The 13325-nt window shown below is 40.4% G+C and overlaps 1 protein-coding gene across 1 annotated transcript; it reads left to right on the forward strand.

The window, feature by feature from the left end:
- The first annotated feature begins 355 nt into the window (after window positions 1-355).
- On the forward strand, window positions 356-1360 carry LOC134586169 (probable G-protein coupled receptor 148). Its single transcript, XM_063441672.1, has one exon. The coding sequence runs from the start codon at window positions 356-358 to the stop codon at window positions 1358-1360; it is 1005 nt and encodes a 334-aa protein (XP_063297742.1).
- Window positions 1361-13325: the final 11965 nt, after the last annotated feature.

Consider the following 13325-nt stretch of genomic DNA (forward strand, 5'->3'; position numbering starts at 1 on the left):
TGTCCAAACCGATAACTACAGGCAACTAAGAAATTCACTGGTTATACAGTACTCAGAATTGTTCAGACTCAGGGCTATGTAAGAAGTTCTTTGACCTAGTACTACAGTCAAAATAATGAATATAATATTCTTTATTGAGATCATGATAATATCTGAACGATACAACTTTGGTGACTCGAATTTGTCAAGAGCTTGCCTTTGGAAAAAAACAAAGATTCATCGATGATGTTTTGCAAACACATTGCAAATCCTGTCTGAACAGAAGAGTTTCCACCTTCTGTTGTAAATCATCTCAAGTACAATAGAGATGAATACCTCAGCGTGCGTCTTGGTGAAAACTGTGAACGCCTCAATTATGTCGCTACGAGAGGGCAATTCAAACCACTCTACGTGGATGGACAAATCATCTCAGTATATGCTACGTGAATGGATCATCTCCCCTCCATATTTGGAAATGAAAATGTTTTTAATTCCTACCGTCATCTGTTTTGTCACAGCAATATTTGTGACGCCTTGTATATTGTTTACCATCTTTTCTAACATCACTATGCGCCGAGAGACAAGATTTCTACTTTTAGGGAACACGCTGGTGTGTGACCTAATATACCTTGTTTTCTACACAACCACGTCCATTTGCAATGTGATGAATGTGAAAATGCCCAAACACTTCTGTGTGATCATTTTGTTTCTGCTTTCTGTTACCTTCTCCGCCGGAGTCCTCACTGCGGTGGCAACTGTTGTGGACACGTATTTAGCAATCCTGTGGCCCCTGCATTATGCGTCACTATTAACAGCTAAAAGAACTAAGAAGATCTTAATCCTGCTCTGGTTGTCATCTTTTTTCTTTCCTGCAGTAGTATTTGTATCCCTGTACTTTACGCAGGTTCCAGGCCCATGCCCACTTGAGCTTTGTTCACTACCGGTAATTCTAGTGATGACTTTGAATGGCGATGACAGCCTCAAGTTGTGTTACATCCTTTTTCTTATTATCTTTCTGTTATGTTTCTTGTTGCTGTTATGTTGCTATACAATTCTATGTTATAAAACTAAGGAAACTGGAATATGGAAAGGTGTAACCTCGAGGGCTAGTATCACTTTTTCAATGCATCACTTATTATTGTTTTTTTACTTTAGCCCACTGTTAATTCTCCTTGCTGAGTCCCTGTTATACATTGCTGGTATTATAGGACTCAGAACCGGACTAATGGTAACGCTGACAATCTGTAATGTCTTAGTCATTTTGCCAAAAGCTGCGTCTCCTTGTCTTTATGGACTCCGCTACAGAGAAATATATAACGCACTAAGGCTCTTCTTCAAACTGAAAAAACGTCAGTTAGTTTCCCCTGTCATGACAACTTAATTAAATTATATATATGTTGACCAACTACTATAGCTGTAAGAGAATGATGTGAATGGTAGTTATTCTGCAGCATTACAGTTCCACGTTACTTCCCAGTGACCTAGGACATTTAGAATTTTTTAGAATCTAAAAAAATCTGAACAAGAGTGTTTCATGTTTTGTTTTGTCTTTGCTGGTGCTGTTTGGTGTCTTCAGAATCCAGATATGCTGATTTATAGCCTATTTTATGTACATTTATTGACTAGGAGATTTGGCACTATATATATACACTAACAAATATACTATGTATATGCTCAAGAGTGTTTGGGTTTGGAGTGTACCTGCATTTAGTCATATAGAAGGACAGAAAGAGAAGGGATAGTTGTGAGGGTTCATTTTACACCTATGGGAAGTGCGTTAGGGCTTAGTAGAAGTTTAGGGGAGACCTATACTGTTATGGAAACACTGTCTCAGTGTTGCCCGAGATTAGTGGAAGAGATTAGTGGAAGACACTTTCCCTAGCAATTATCTGAGTTTGAATAAGTGAAATTAATGAGGGCAGTTGCCACTATGGAGTGTAACTCTCATTAATCTCTGGCATTCTCACTAAGAAATAAATGTATATATATATATAGATAGTGACTCTAAAATCAGCACCACCTGGCTACATGTAAGATGCTTATAATAGTTAAGTAATAATAATAAAAAAGATGGTATTAGATTACATAATGCACAGTGTTCCAGTCTCCTCTCCCCAGGCATGTCAACAAGGAGCTAGGGAGAAAATGAATGCCAGCGGCCAGGCATTAGCTGTGGCTGTAACCTATAAGGAGGCTACCAAAATATGTGCATGATACCTTTCTTATCATATCTGTTTGAGAACGTGTGTGTGTTCCATTCCACGGTAACTGGGATCGCAGGAAATAATGCAACATCTGGTTATCCAGCTGCTGTAGAACAAAACCGGAAAAAAAAAATTGAAGTTAAAAAAAATAATATTTTAAATATCTCCTTAAGGCCACATGACGGAAATTTTCAGTCATGCTGGTCTTTTACTTCTGAAACTTTGTCCAAAGGGATTAAATATAACTGTGAAATGGGGAAATAACGCATACTTTCCATTATGCGTCCACTACATAAAACATCATAACGTTCTGAGGCACCTTACACACAGCCTGACATATGGCAACCATTATATAAAATATGTTACAGCGTACACCTCTAGACAGACCCATGAGGTTTATATATGTTTAATATTTTAGACAATGTTTACATGTAAAAAATGCATCAGTGGTTCTTTAGAGAAAATGTAATAGAAAACCTGGAGTTAAAATGAGTGATTCGGGTTTAGTTTATTTTAGAATATGGTCTTGCGTATGAAAAGTGGGTGGGTTGGTAGTATTTCATAGAATGTTTATGTAAACTTTACCAATATTATTTAGTTTGTATATCCCACATTCATGAAATAAACCAATTTAATTACAAATGCAGTAGGCACTTCAATATATTTTAAAATACATTTTGTTCAGTGTTTTGATTTGTTGTTGTTTTTTTTCTATTTCTGTTCCACCTGGCCTGGCTTTCACTGGGTTGAGATTTCTTTGCCCCTATTGAGCTACATGTAAACGTTTTAGTTACATTAAATAACCCACAGAAATTTGATTTGTCATTTTTTTCTATAGTGTTGGGTATATTAAATGTGATTTAATAGATATTAAGTGGGATTTTGGTTTATTACAATGTCCCTACCTCGCTACGATACCCAGCCAAATACGTATTAATGATACAGGCATCTCCTGTGGGTCTACTCAGTCTGGGGAATTGGAGAATGTACAAGTGCTCAACAATTACTGCCTGAGATTGATAGGTGTTAGATAATTAATTGATGGACACCAGTCAAAAACACTGGGGAAAACATTGTTACAGCTATTGACGCTTTGCGTCGTGAGAACAGTGAAGCGTGATTTTATGACAATAATAATATTTATTATAATAAAGTATGAAATCAGGAAAGGTAGATGGATCTTCTGTTGGTAACTAAGCACAATCTTGGATCTTACTGTTCTTAAAGAAACACTATAGCGTCAGGAACACACTCGTGTATTCCTAAAACTATAGTGATAAACTAGCTATTTAGATTCCCGGCCCCCCTTGCAGCGCTTTTAAAAGGTGATTTTACTCCTCTTTACCCCCAGGTCAAATCCAATGCTTTCCCAAAAGAAGCATTGGGACTCTATTGCACATGCATGGTAAAACACTGTCCCAGAAAGCACCTCTAGTGGCTGTCTGAGTGACTGCCACTAGAGGTGCTTTCTCTGAAAAGGCAGTGTTTACAGTAAAAAGCCTGCAGGGACATGCTACAGACACCAAAATCACTACATTAAGCAGTAATGGTTTTGGGGACTATAGTGTCTCTTTAATATCCCACATAATGGTGATATTTTTAATGACGTTGGAAGAATAAGGGCTAAGTTAACCTTGCAAGCATAAAACGTTGGAACGAAAGGCAATCCAAGATGGAGCTTTGAGAAACGTCAGCTAGAATTCTAACAATTCAGATTCACTACTTGTATATACATTTGAAAGCACTGCTGCACCTCCACGTGAATTCACCGAGAACTGTGGAGGTAGCAGCCAAATGCAATGACATTTAGCAAGGCTATTTAGAGCCCTGTGTGTTAATTGCCACGTATAACCTCTTTGCGTGATCCTATTGTTTTTTTTTCTCATTTCATTTTAATGACAAGCTGTCATTTACTGGTTTGTGTTTTTTTATTTGAAATGTTTATTTACATGTATGTAGGTGGCATCAAGCTTTCTCATCATGTTTAACGACTGCAATGTAAGGTGTCAACAAGCATGAACGTTTATATTTTACTTACAGTTGCTATTATTACATTGACCGTGGAACCAGCAATTAGGCAACCATTAAAGATTTTTAATATTAAAATTCTCCACTAAAAATAAAGAAGAGGTTGTAACCAACAAAACTGAAAAAAGGGAGGTGCAATGGTGGAGATTGAGCAAGTTGGATATTTAATTACAGGCATCTAACCCATTTTAAAGAATACCAGTCACGTGTATGTAGCAGGATTCTGCATATGATTTGTGTCTTTGTTTAAATAGTTTATAGTAGTTGCTAATAAATGTCAGGGCTATTGACTAAAATGAAAATTTAAAGTGAATTTAAAATTTGAGGCCAAAGCAATGGAGAAGGAAGCGAAGCTGAATTTGAATTTTTCCAATTTGTTTATCTTGGTTTTAAATAAGACGTTCTCTTTAAATTCTCACTTTAGGGAGAAACCTTGTGTTTAAGTAGCTAGGACTTCAACTGAGTGTTTTTTTTAAGTAATGACTTCTAATCAAAGCTAGCCATTGGAAAAGCTTCCTAGTTAAGGTGACATCCAAGGAACATGGTGTAGACCCCATGAGAAATTATACCATAACTATTAGTGACATGGTAGGGATGGCATTTATTAGCAGTTATTGAAAACAGCAAATGTTTACGATAAACGTAAAAAAAGAAAGAAAATATGCAGAACCTTGTTACATGCATGCAACCTTGTGGACATATTTTTACCACCTTTAACACAAAACAGATGAATTGCAATTAATTTCAGAAATAATAAATTCATTTATATGACAATTAATTTCTCTCTCTGGATGCTAGTGATATTTAGCAGCCTAAAGAAATAAAGTACCCAAAAGCTTGGAAAATATTGGAAATATTTAGGCGCAAACTTCGTCACTCCAGATGTTGTGGAGCATTGTGGGAGATGTAGTCCACAACGCATAGAGTGCCAAAGGTTGCCCATGACTGGTCTAGTTTGGCTACCTACACCCTGTATCCCTCTATGAAGAAACTTCTTACATTCTGATACTCTTCTCATAGTTACATTATAGCTGTTAGGTTAAAGTGTGGATGGAAATGTGAATGTATGTTTCATAGATCTCCACCCATCTACAAATAATTTTCCGAGAGTATCTAATAGTTCTCATTAAAAATCAAGGAATAGAAAATGTCACCAATGCATTAAATCTGATGTTGACTGCTAGTTTAGGGGTGCATTTAGAAGGCACATAGAGGTACCATTCATAAACTTCGATAAAATAGTGGTAGACTGCACGGGCCAGAATTTGGTAAAACCACAAAATTCTCCATTGCACAATCTACTGTCTGTACCCTACACATGCCACTAAGCCAGGGTGCCAGTCTTTCAAGATTTCCCATTGTATTCTCTAAAAACATCTTCACTTTTGTACTGATTTCATCAACCTGTTATACACTTTGCAGGCGTACCTGCAGTTGGACTTTTTACAGCTAGAATATACCCATCGATTTAATGGTAAAAAAAATCTCCCCTTCGTTCCAAAGGTCTGCAAACCCGTATTGTTACATCTGTGCCTTAGCTGTGTCTAATCTATTCGGTCAACTAAAATGATATATTGTCCATGTGCACTAACTTTAAGACTGCAGGAAATTTAATTATGCATATTTGAGATAATAACCATGGAGTGGGGGGGGGGGGGGGGGCACGGCAAGTCAGAACACATTTCTGATAGACATGTTGAAAGAATATTTTTATTATATCCGCTATTATCATTCATAGTAAACTGATTGTCCCTTGGAATTCTAGACAATTTGAAAAGAGCACGTGCACAAACCCTCTGGTTAGACAGTTGTTTATGCACAGTTGTGTTATTTACAGAATTCTATGTACTACTCATTAAATATCTAACTTAGTTTCAAACTGCAGAGGTAGAATCTGCATCGACATCCGAATTTCAGGATAATTCATGGACCAGTGATACACATTATACCTATAAAGAAACCCTAACAGGTTTTGAGAATACAATGTGTTTGTGTTCGGATCTGTCTTTACCAAATCTCAGTTAAGCATTCAAAAATAACTGAGATTGTAGAGCAATTATTATCCTCTGTATAAGCTCAGTGTAAAAGCAGAGAGACTTTGAATACAATGCAGTCTTAGCTTAGGGCAACATGAGAGTGCAAGGACGAGTTCAGAACCTCAGCACCCTCTGTATCTGTGCGTCCAGCCCATCTTGTTGCAAATACATGTCTGTTAATCCACCAGTTGTACAGCGCTACAGAAATTGTTGGCACTATATAAATAATAATAAAGAACAGAAGTGTAGCAGTTTGAGATGTGCTATTGATAATGTAAGGAGAAGCGATTCTTGGGAATTAGGCGAGACAAAATCCCCATTACTAATTTCTTATAAAATCACAGCGAATTCTCTGCTGATTGGATGGAGGGATTTGCTGATTAGAAGTAGTAAATGGGATTTATGGAGTCACCATACAGTCTGAATTTCACCAGTTCATCTTCAATCTGCTGAACAACTTCATGGAGGTAACATTTCTTATTTTTGTTATTGTGAGTGAAAACATTTTTAAGATACTCTGAATGTAACATGTTAGAATATTGAAATAATATTTACACTGGGGAAATAATGAAATAATTGCTATTGAATGTTTTTGGTTCATGTGACTTTATAGTATATTAGATAAATATAAAGATGCCAAAATACCCTTAAATATAAAGATATATATATTTATACTCACTTGTATACAGTACAGTACAGACACGGTGTGTAAACACATCTAACCTCTTATTCATATACAGACGTTCGCACAGAGACAAAATTCATAAACATAAACAGAATTTTATCCAAGTAGCTGCCTGGCGATTTTAATGTTGAATGTGTAGTTTGTATACAAGTCTAGAGAACAGGTCATTAAAGTGTGAGTTTAAACCTTCAAGTAGCCATATGTAACAACTGAGATTGAGGGAATTTAGAAATTCGATGCATTATTTAACATCAAGCTGCTTTTGCAATTGATGCTGCTGACTGCTCGTAGTTGAAGGCGATGTGTCACGTTAGTTCGTGCAATGTTGATGACAACAATTGTATTTCTTTGAGAACGTGTGTCTAAGCATGAAGCAGGCAAAGGGGAGATTTTCGAATTGCGAACACTTCTAATTTTCTGCAAATATCTATTGCAATTTATAAAATCTGTCAGGTTTTACCATCTGTTGCTTCCTTTGCACCCTAACCGTCATCTTTTAATATACACCGCTTCAGCAACTGCATGGAATTATTCCTTTTTCTAAAACTGGTGGCATTTACTATCCACCAAAACTGTCAATTTTAAAATCATTTGAATAAATAAGATCAAAATAATGATAACATTGAACATTTCACATCACTTATCAGAATACTTTCATAAATATAAAGGTCATCCTGCTCACAGCCTGTCTGTACTATTGGTTAGAGAACCTATGTAATGCCATGCCTTCTAAAATGTAAGTGTACGAGGTCTGTCTGGAAAATATCCTGCCATGTAATATGAAAAATAGAGATACAAGAAACATTGTATATAGGACATTGACGCCACACTCCTCTTCAAAGTAGTCACCTTGGAACCTCACACAGGTCTCTCTTCAACTGTTCAAAAAGACTTTGCAAAGTCAATTGTTGGAATCAGCATCAGCTGCCTAAATCTCTTCGACGGTCTAAAATCTCTTCTCTTTCATAGGTGATTTTAGTTTTGAGAAAAGCCAGAAGCCGCAGGGCAACACAGTACACATGTTCACTCAGTGGCATCTAGCACCCCACTGACTAATACAGTGAAGTCATCATTGTTCATGCATGTTCATTCTAGTCCACTCTCCTTGGCTGTCAGGTTACATCGATGTTGCACAAACCATTCTCATTATATTAACAATGGTTGGACTTTTTTGGGACAGACCTCGTGTATGATCAGGACTCCAGGGATGTATTAACATAGGGGCTTGTGGAGTTAAAGCTTCTCATTGTCCTAAACTCAAGTAGAAAGAATATTTTTTTTTTGCCTTTTACTGTCTGTTAACTAAACAGCACTTGCTATTGCTAAAATACTCTACTGATTTATAAGATAACAACACTTTTATGGAGCTCTATACACTAAATATGTAACACTATCATGTCTCCTATCTGCCTTCCAAAAGACAAGGACCTTCAGCATTACATCTGTGAATTACATTGTCTCTTGATGACAAGCCCCGAAAAGGCGACCTGAGCACCATCGCTAATTCAGTCCACAGTAGCTGCCATGTCAACAGTTAGTCATGACTGGCATATTTACATATGATATAATTTTTGTCAGCCTAAAATGGGTGGGGGATTTCATCATTATGCGCCTAAGCCCTCCTGTTTAGCAGGAGACACTTTTTTTTTTTTTTAATTCAGAATATTTTAAAATACTATTACTTTTGTACAAACAGATTTAACCATGTAATATAAATATATGCAAATAGATGCTTGGTTACAAATGTATAATTTATAATTATAAACAAAAATACATTCTATTATTATAGAAATGCATGTTTAATGCTTTCTTGGATCACTCATTGAAATAAACAAAAAAAGTCCCTGAAATACCTAAAATTACTCATTTTTTGTTTTGTTTTGTGTTTTAAATCACGCCTTCTGCTGGGAATACTTTTTTCATGTTACAACTAGTAAATGTCCCATGGATTACACAATGCTAAATTACAAATGTTTAAATTAGCATCTATAGCTTTTCTATTTATAGAGCGCTGTACTGAACAATGTGTCTTCAGCTGTATGTTGTGGCCTTTCTAATTGATGAAATGTAAAGACGTAGAATTCAGGTAAACATACCTTAGTGGACTTAGCCATCAGGGGATTGAAAACATCTTATTTAGTTTCAGAAATATAACAGAGATAAGGAAAGTGCAGGAAAACCATAGCCCAAACTGAGTTGGAAATTGATATGTAGACGAGAACAAACATGCTAAAAATCCAAGGTCACATTTGCATAACAGAATTAAAGTTTTTATTTAGGTGGAGTGATCTGAATAAGAAAGAAGAGTAAAGGAAGGGGTATGAAATTCATTCAGTGATGAGTGGAAATTAGGGAAAGACCATTAGGAAAGCATCACGGGATGTATGGGTCACATGTAACAGTAGGGGAACTGGCAGCCAAAGGAAGTTGTGGTGCAGTAGCCACAAGTGAGAAAATGTCAGTTTCTGTTCTGGGATATGTGTTCACTACTTCTTGATCTCTTGGGCTTTAGAGATCCATTTGTATGTTAAGGGGAACTTTCCAATCTTTCCCGGGATACCCATTAGGCAGCATAAGGGGACATTTGAAGAAATTGGGAATGTAAACTACAGATGTTGAAAAGGGATCAATGTCCTGTTCCACCCACCAGACCAGGAAGAAAGATAAGCTTTCCTTGCACCAGACGACCAGGAATCCCAAAGCAGATCTCAAGTTGTGTCCAATAAGGATCCCCTGAAACGGTGCAGGCCATGAGCTGAAATTGACCCTAAATTGTGAGGGGATGTAAGTTGTCCGATGGGTCTTGAAGGAGATCTAGAGTCTGGGCTAATAGTAGTGAAAAGTCTGAGTGGATCCGGGAGCCATATGGCGATTAAGTCGAGAAACAGTCCAAGTCCAGTGACATAGGACTGCAAATCTGATCCAAGATGAGAAACAAATGTGGATCCAGACGCCAAGCACTCAAATCCCTCCAGTGAAGGGAGAACCAATCTGCTACAAGATTATCCAATCCTCGTAGGTATTCCACTTGAATGGGCAGATTCCGATCAATGCAGAAATGGTATACCTCTTTTGCAGATCCTCCCTGCCAGTTCACATTTTTGATCATGAAGGAGCCCTCAATTGAAAAATGCCTTACCATTCCATACTCCCATATTGCATAGCCACCAGTTCAGTTCCAGACAGACATTTTCACAAAGCCGAGATTTTGTAATAATGTCAGGACCATGTCTATCTGATGACAAGAAGTGTTTGGGTCTTGAGCCAGAAAGAGGATGTCATCCAAAAAAATGATGTATCAGATACCTCTAGCTCGAAGGAAGGCCATGATGGGTTTCTTCAGCTTGGAGAAATACCAAGGAGATGAACTGAGACCAAATGGTAGGCATGTGAATTTACACAGTTCTTTGTTCCATGCAGGAATCAACAAAATAAAAGAGCGACCGAGACTAGGAAATAGGCATCCTGGAGGTCCAGTCTCATTAACCAGTCTCCCTCCCAGAGTAGGTCTCATAAAATATTGATGCCTTCCATCTTAAAGTGGAAATAATTTATGAAAAGGTTTAGATCTCGAAGGTTGATGACTGGGCAAAAGTCTCCTGTCTTTTTATTCACCAAAAAGATCTCGCAGATGAAGTAGGTGGTAAAGGGGAACGTTGGACCTTTGGTGTATAGACAGTGAAGTTCGGTATTGAAGATGCCCTGGTTGATCTTGGTACTGGGGTGTATCTTGGATAGGATTGGAAGTGAACTCGATATGGAAGCCAGAGAGTATAGGATCCATGGATCCCATGTGAGACATGACCACTGTGGGAAAAAAATTATTAATCGGCCAGCAATAAGAACTTGAGAAAAGGAAGGGATGGTTACCTGAAGCAGTTTGCCTACAGAGGGAAGCAGATCTGTGTCCTCAGATGGCTAAATTAGTTGGGAATAATTGATGGTGTCCTGAAGACCAGGAGTCAGTTAGGTGAGGCCTGGTGTCCAATAAGGTTGGTCTGCTGGTCACACAGCCTTGGTTCCTAAAAGCTTTGCTGGGATCTGAATACCCTGCAGAGAAAAGCCTGGACATTGTTGAGGGAGGTTAAGACCGAGACATGCTTGTTGAGGTCTTTCATGAATTTATTACTGAATAACAGACCATTATCATCTGGGCCAGTTCTTTAGTGCCAAGGTCAGCTAGTTTGGCACCGATTTTGTATAGAACAGCTTTGCACGGTTCTGTGGAAATTGCCACATTGCCATAGCCCAATAGGCAAAGAGCACTCTGTGCCCATGTATTACAGAGTTGTCAAATGATTCGCCAGACAAGCCTCGTCGGCAATGATGAATATTTGGGTAAATGGGCCAGTCACATTAAGCATCTTGTCATGGGTGGCTTTAACCCTTTAAGGACACATGACATGTGTGACATGTCATGATTCCCTTTTATTACAGAAGTTCACACTGAGTGAGTACTTCCATTCAGTCCACCGGCGGCCGGGTACAGGAAACAGAAGTTCCTGTCCCGCGTTCCGCGCCGCCCGGCCACGCTACATAGGCAGATAGGAGGATAAGGACCATTGGGGGGGGGGGGGTAAGGACCGTGAAGGGAGGAGGGGTAAGGACCATGAAGGGAGGGGGGGTAAGGACCATGAAGGGAGGGGGGGTAAGGACCATGAAGGGAGGGGGGGTAAGGACCATGAAGGGAGGGGGGTGTAAGGACCATGAAGGGAGGGGGGTGTAAGGACCATGAAGGGAGGGGGGGTACGGACCATGAAGGGAGGGGGGGTTAAGGACCATGAAGGGAGGGGGGGTAAGGACCATGAAGTGAGGGGGGTAAGGACCATGAAGGGGGGGGGGGGGGGAAGGACCATGAAGGGAGGGGGGTGTAAGGACCATGAAGGGAGGGGGGTGTAAGGACCCTGAAGGGAGGGGGTGTAAGGACCATGAAGGGAGGGGGGTAAGGACCATGAAGGGGGGGTAAGGACCATGAAGGGAGGGGGGGTGTAAGGACCATGAAGGGAGGGGGGGGTGTAAGGACCATGAAGGGAGGGGGGTAAGGACCATGAAGGGAGGGGGGTAAGGACCATGAAGGGAGGGGGGGTAAGGACCATGAAGGGAGGGGGGAGGGTGGGGGGTAAGGACCATGAAGGGAGGGACATAAGGACCATGAGGGGAGGGGGGAGGGGGTGTAAGGACCATGAAGGGAGGGGGGTAAGGACCATGAGGGGAGGGGGGTAAGGACGATTAAGGGAGAGGGGGTAAGGACCACTAGGGGAGAGGGGAGGGGGAGTAAGGACAACTAGTGGAGGGGAGGAGTAAGGACCACTAGTGGAGGGGGGAGTAAGGACCACTAGGGGAGGGGGGGAGTAAGGACCACTAGGGGAGGGGAGGGGGGAGTAAGGACCACTAGTGGAGGGGGGGAGTAAGGACCACTAGGGGAGGGGGGGAGTAAGGACCACTAAGGGGTTTGGGAGAGGGAGGACCACTAAGGGGGGGAAGGACCACCAAAGGGGGGTAAGGAGGGAGGACCACTAAGGAGAGGGGAGGAGGGTAAGGACCACTAAGGGGGGGGAGAGGGTAATGACCACTGGGGGGGAGATTACCACTAAGGGGTTTGGAAGGGGGAGGACCACTAAGGGGGAGAGGGGGGAGCGAGAAGACCACCAAGGGGGACTGCAGAGGGACAGGGGGCCAAGGGAGAGCACTAAGGGGCAGAAGGGGAGAACACGGAGGGACAGGAGGGAAGGGGAAATCAATAACTGACAGGAGAGGAGAGCACTATGAAAAAATTTTAAAAAAATAAAGAGCTGCTCTACTCTCAGTCCCTATCCTACCCCACAAACCCTCTTTTTTACACTACACACATACATAATGCATTCCCCCCCCCACACACACACAGAAACATACAATACATTCCAACTCACACACAGACACACCCGAAACACACAATGCATCCCTTACGTTCACACAAACACTCATTCTCTTACACACAGAAACAAAATGCATCTCTTACACAATCAATGCACCCCTTACAGACACACACACACAGAAACATACAATGCATTCCTTACACGCAAACACGCACACTGCATCCCCTATAAACACACTACATCCCTTACACTACATTCCATAAGAACACACACACATTGCATCCTCTACAATAACACATAAAACATCCCCTACACACATACACTCCACTTCCTGTGAGAGAACTCATGGGTGGGCCATGTAGGTATTTATGGGTGGGCATTGTAGGCATACTCACGGTCAAGCCCTGGGGGCCCAGACCTTGAGCTGTGTAATGGGCCCTGTTCGTTAATTGTTGTCTCCAGAGAGCCTCTTCTACACCAGACCTGTGAAGCCAGACTGAGTCCATTATCAGCCTATTGTCCTCATCTGGTGGTAAGT

Source organism: Pelobates fuscus, chromosome 2 (assembly GCF_036172605.1).
Source record: "Pelobates fuscus isolate aPelFus1 chromosome 2, aPelFus1.pri, whole genome shotgun sequence".
Classification (NCBI taxonomy): Eukaryota; Metazoa; Chordata; class Amphibia; order Anura; family Pelobatidae; genus Pelobates; species Pelobates fuscus.

Excerpts from the sequence above, each read along its gene's own strand:
- LOC134586169 (XM_063441672.1), top strand. The coding sequence starts at position 356 with ATGTCGCTACGAGAGGGCAATTCAAACCACTCTACGTGGATGGACAAA.